General features: G+C 61.2%; 1 protein-coding gene across 1 annotated transcript; it reads right to left on the bottom strand.

Moving 5' to 3' along the window:
- Nucleotides 1-2141: 2141 nt before the first annotated feature.
- BHLHA9 (basic helix-loop-helix family member a9) lies at nt 2142-3300 on the bottom strand. Its single transcript, XM_030800126.1, has one exon. It carries the CDS (start codon nt 3087-3089, stop codon nt 2391-2393), a length of 699 nt encoding a protein of 232 aa, XP_030655986.1. The 5' UTR covers nt 3090-3300; the 3' UTR covers nt 2142-2390.
- Nucleotides 3301-5681: the final 2381 nt, after the last annotated feature.

Below are 5681 nucleotides of genomic sequence, written 5' to 3' on the forward strand. Positions count from 1 at the left end.
CCGAGGCTCAAAGCCGCCAGGCGATTGGCCCAAGACCACTCAGCTGGTCAGTGAGGAGATGGAAGTCCAGAATTGTGACATCCTCCCACTGAACTCATGGGGCTGCCGCATCAGGATTCTGCCTGCAGGGGTGTCCTTGCTATTTCCAGGCTGAGAGTGTGACGGGGTGGGGGAGAAGAACCTTTCTTTCTTTCTCTTTTTTTTTCTTTTCTTTTCTTTTTTTTTTGAGAGAATCTCACTCTGTTGGCCAGGCTGGAGTGCAGTGGTGCAATCTCAGCTCACTGCAACCTCTGCCTCCCGGGCCCAAGCAATTCTTATGCCTCATCCTCCCGAGTAGCTGGGATTACAGGTGCATGCGCCACCACACACACCTAATTTTTGTATTTTTAGTAGAGATGGAGTTTCACCATATTGGCCAGGCTGGTCTCGAACTCCTGACCTCAGGTGATCCGCCCGCCTCTCGGCCTCCCACAGTGCTGAGATGACAGGCGTGAGCCACCGCACCCAGCCCCCTTATTTCTTTCAGTCCTGGAATTTAGCAAAGCAGGACTTGCTGGTCCTTGTGTCGTGTTTCCAGAGGATAAATACCTGAGGCTGAAACATGGCTACAGCCTTATCCAAGCTGGTTTCTCATAAGATCCTAATAGTACACAAACAGTGACAGCTTGTGAACACCTTCTGTTTGCCAGAAACGGTCCATTACGAACCACTTAAAATCCTCACAGCCATCCTGGAAGCATTATTCATGTCAGAGGGGAGGAACTAGAGGCTGAGAGAGGCGGCTGAGCAGGGGCTGGACCAGGGCAGGCCTGGCTCTTTCCTTCTCACTGGCAGCCCGTGGCACTGTGGGGCTCGGCGGGCAGGGCTGGGGCCAGCACCTCACGCGTTGCTGCTCCTGGCTAGACCCCACGTCCGCTCTGAATAGAGTCAAAGCCTTCCCGTGGTCTGTGTCACAGCCTCCCTGTGCAATTGGGAGCCCTAAGGGCGTGGCTGGGGACAGGATGCTGAGTGTGCCAGCCAGGGCTGGGGTTTGCAGACAGCAGGGGCACTTTTAACTGTAGCGGTGAGCCTCACCCCGCGTGCTCTGGGAAACTCTCCCTGGGTTTATGCCTAATGGCGTTTCTCTAGCTTATGTGGGATCCCCACTCTGAGCTAGCTGTGGGGAACCCTTCCCTCTCCTGTTGGCAAGAGCCCAGCTCTCCCCCAGCAACTCTGGGCGCTGGCCCAGCAGGCAGCCCCTGCAACATTAGACCCTTAGCCTGAGCCGGGCCAGACACCAGCTCATCTGAGACGCAGGGCAGCTCTCTGGACAAAACTCTCGGGGCAGCTGGCTGTGTCTCTCACTAGCTCAGCAGGCTTGGCCTGAGGCCCTTCTGCCCTCACTCAACCCTCTCCCCAGAATCCTTCCTGGGTTCCAAGTTGGCCCCTCATTGTGGGGGCCCTGGCCCACGGTTCCCTGGGAGCTCTTCCTGCCTGTCGCTTGGGTACAGGCACGCAGGACTTAGTGGCCCCCAATCCTAGCCTTGCCCTTGGCCTCCTTCCCTGAGACCTGGCCAGACTCTCCCTTCACTGTGGCTGGTTCCAGGCAGCTCTGCAGGGAGGTCCAGAGATGGGGCTGACCACATCCTTAGCCTCCCAGGCCCCGTGACCCCCTCCTGATCATATCCTCTTCCACCCGAGGGGACTCAGGAAGGAGGGGATCTCTGGATGTCTCTTTACTCCCCTTGGGCCCCCACAATGCTCAGCCACACCTGGGGTCTTGCCTATGAACGAGTTCCCCCAGGCGCCTACCTGTGGGCCTTAGGCCCCGCCCAGCATTCCAAGGAGAGCCCCCAGCCCTCAGGAGTTCCTGCCACCCTGGGCCACGGGGCCCACTGGAGTCGTGGTATCGGACAGAAATGAGTTTTTCCTTTTTATTTGGCTGCTGCCCCTGCCTGCCTCTCCCGGATCCTGCCTCTCCCAGATCAGGCTTGGGCAGCAGCGCAGGCAGGGAAGGGGACTCCGCACTCATGGGCCCACGACACCACAGCAGGCCCCACCCGCACTCCCACGCTCCCACACCTCCTGCCCCAAAGCCCTCACTCTCCCAAAATTATCGAGAACACACAAGGCTCGGAGGCGCAGGGGTGCGAAGGCGGCATTCCAAGACGAGTTCGAGTCCAAGATGAATTCAGGATCCTGAGCCTTTCTGGGAACTGCCTCCCTAGGCTGGGATGTGGGGGCGCAGCCCCAGGCCCCGGCGCTCCTTCTCTCTGGCGAGGCCGTGTCTCTTCCACGCCAGGTCTCAGCTGGTCCAGTTCTGCTCTGTCCAGGACGCCTTTGCAGTCCCGGCTTTTGTAGTCCAACTGCCACCCGGCCTCCCTGCAGCCCAGCCGGTGCCTCGAGGCCGGTCAGGAGCGCGGGTGGCCCATTCTGGGGGCGGATCGCAGGTAGCCCCGCGGCCAGGGAGGCGGCCCGGCAGAGGAAGCCCCCGGACAGCGACGCCAGCTTCCCCCGGAGGCCTGGGCTAGGCCCGGCCCCTCGGCCACCGCACTGGGCCGTGCCAGGGGCGCGTGCGGGGGGCACGAGGCGCAGCGGAGCGCGGACGGCACCGAGGGGCGGGCGGCGTCCGGGCGCGCGAGGCTGGGCCCTGCATGCGGCGGGGGGCTGGCGCCTGTGTCCCCGTGCGCGGCCGGGCCGTGGCACTCCAGGTGTCCGCAGGGCCCGCGGGGCGCGGGGCTGGCGCGCAGGACCAGGGAGAGCGCGGCGATGCGGTGGATGGCCCTGCGCAGCGTGGCGATCTTGGAGAGCCTCTTGCCGCCCAGGTCGTGCCGCAGCGCCCGGCGCAGCGCGTTGAAAGCCTCGTTGTAGTCCAGGATGCGCTTGCGCTCCCGCACGTTGGCGGCCATGCGCCGCGCCTTGGAACGCACTGGCCGCGCGCGCCTCCTGCCCGCCGGCTCCTCCGCCTCGCCCCGGTTGCAGGAAGCGCCGTTCGCCCCCAGCACCCCCAAATCCCCCCCGGGCTCGGGGCAGGGGCCCCCCAAGTCCTCCTCAGAACCCTCAGCCCCCTTCCGCGCCCTGAGGCCTAATCCTGGCGCGCCCCGCAGCATGGCCTTCCTGGGCCCTCGCCCTCTGCCCCAGCCCTGGCCCTCTGCCGTCTGCCCTCTGTCCACTGCCCAGGCCAGGCACGCGACGCGGACGGTCCCCGGCTTCTGGGGCTGGACACTCCCGAGACAGGCCCCCTCCGGCTGGGCTTTATGGCACCACGCGGCGCCCCGCCCTCCCGTCCATCCATCTCCCTCCTCCTGCTTTATTATCGGCCTCCAGGTAGGTCGGCGGGGGAGGAACCGAGGGGAAGAAGGAAAGCAAGGAGGGAAGCTTGCAGGTTCTTGTAAGCGGGGACCAGACGGGCAGCCCGGCCACGCTGCCCCGGGGACCTTGCCCTGCCTCGCTCTGGGGCCGCTGTGGGGTGTCTGGGTTCCACATTCTTCCTCCCCACTGCCAGATAAGGTGCTAAGTTTGGCTTCTAGCAGGAGAGCTGATAGGAATAAAAAGAGTGGCAGAGGGCCGGGCACTGGGGCTCACGCCTGTCATCCCAGCACTTTGGGAGGCCGAGGCAGGCGGATCACTTGAGTTCAGGAGTTCGAGACCAGCCTGGCCAACAGAGTATATAAAACCCCGTCTACTAAAAATACAAAAATTAGCCGGGCATGGTGGCAGGCGCCTGTAATCCCAACTGCTCGGAAGGCTGAGGCAGGAGAATGGCTTGAACCCAGGAGCTGGAGGTTGCAGTGAGCCGAGATCGCACCACTGCACTCCAGCCTGGGCGACAGAACGAGACTCTGTCTCAGAAAAACAACAACAACAACAGCAACAACAACAATACCTAGAAAGTTCTTGTCAAGTCCCATGGGCAACCACAGAGCTGTCATTGAGCAAAGCATGGTGTCCCGGCAGGGCTCATATGGGAAGGGCAGGGCCCTGCAGGTAAGGCTGACCCAGAGCTTCCGGCTTTTTCAGCTATGGAGGGCGGCTGGCTGCAATTGGGGTTCGGGTTTTGGTTGGGCCTGACTCTCCTTCCACTGCCCTTTGACTCCCCTTCTGCAGGCAGAGCTGAGATGAGTCAGCAGCCGAGGGTGAAGGGGAAGATCCCTTTGCATCCCTGGGTCCACATCAGGGGCATCTTTGGGGTCCAGAGCCCTCGGGCAGCCCTATCTTGTGACACAGCCCTGCCAGGTTATGAAGTCAGTGAGTAGCCTCTGTCCTCTTCCCCCAGGGATTTGCATTTGAAAGAGGGTCTCAGAAAAAAGATAATGTTTATTCCCAGAGAAAGACCCCCAGTGGAATTTCCGGCATCCACAGCTGAGTTATTTGGAGCGCCTGAAGGCCACTCATTCCCAGTCACAATCCAAATGCCTCTAAAATGCCAAGGCCTATGGCATTGGAATGGGTGTGTGGTTCACATCCATCTCGCCAAAAGAGCATGGCCAATAACCCCATTATTTCAAACTGTGAATTTCTCCATAGAAGAAAATAATAAGGCATTAGGAAGCAGAGTGTATGTATTTACTTCTGTGATTGTCTGCCTTGCCCACTAGGATGAAAGCATCCTAAGGACATCTGTATTTCCCAGGTTCTTTTTCCCCCAAATCTGCAATATATGTGGAATTATAAAGCAGCTAGAGGCCGGGCGCAGTGGCTCACGCCTGTAATCCCAGCACTTTGGGAGGCCGAGGCGCGCGGATCACTTGAGGTCAAGAGTTCAAGACCATCTTGGCCAACATGGTGAAGCCCCGTCTGTACTAAAATACAAAATTAGCCAGGCGTGGTGGCGGGCGCCTGTAGTCCCAGCTACTCCGGAGGCTGAGGCAGGAGAATCGCTTGAACCCGGGAGGCGGAACTTGCAGTGAGCCGAGATCCCGCCACTGCACTCCAGCCTGGGCGACAGAGCGAGACACCGTCTCAAAAACAACAAAAACCAACCAAAAAAAAAAAAAAAAAAAGGTCAGTAAAAGCAGAGAAAATGCCCACGCAGCGCGCGGTTCCCGGTGGCGTTTCCCGACCGCTCCCGCCCTTCCCAGCCAGGTCAGGAAACGGCCCCACGTGAAGAACCCCGAGGACCCGGGAGAGGCGCCCCCTCCTGGAACACGGGACTCCCGGGCGCTGCGGGGCGCGGCCGACTTCAAAGCCAGCGGCGGGCCCGGCATTTCCGCGGCAGCTGCCCGTGCCCGGGAGCGCGAGTTCTCGGCCCGGGCGGGAGGAGGCGGCGGGCGGGGCGCTGTGATTTAGGGTCTGGCGGTTCCGCCGGCGGCCGCGAAGGTGCCTATTAGCGCCGGGCGGGGCCTGGGGTTCAAAAGTTCCGGCTCTTCCTCCGGAAGTTCCGGCGCCGCTCCCCGAGGGAGGACAGAACGCCCGCCCGGGAGAGAAAGTCCGGGAGCCGCTCACGGGGGCCTGGACCCCACCCCCTCCAGAGAGCGTGTCCCAGGAAGCCCTGAGCCTCCTCTCCCAGGCGAGACCCTGGCGTTTCAACCCACACGCGGCCCAGTGTGGAGGACGTAGGGGCGCAATTGCAGCCTCTGCCCCTTCATGCACTTATTCAGTAAAAACTTTTTTTTTTTTTTTTTTTGAGACGGAGTCTCGCTCTATCACCCAGGCTGGAGTGCAATGGCACGATCTCGGCTCACTGCAACCTCCACCTCCCG

This window comes from Nomascus leucogenys, chromosome 19 (genome assembly GCF_006542625.1).
Source record: "Nomascus leucogenys isolate Asia chromosome 19, Asia_NLE_v1, whole genome shotgun sequence".
NCBI classification, from domain to species: Eukaryota; Metazoa; Chordata; class Mammalia; order Primates; family Hylobatidae; genus Nomascus; species Nomascus leucogenys.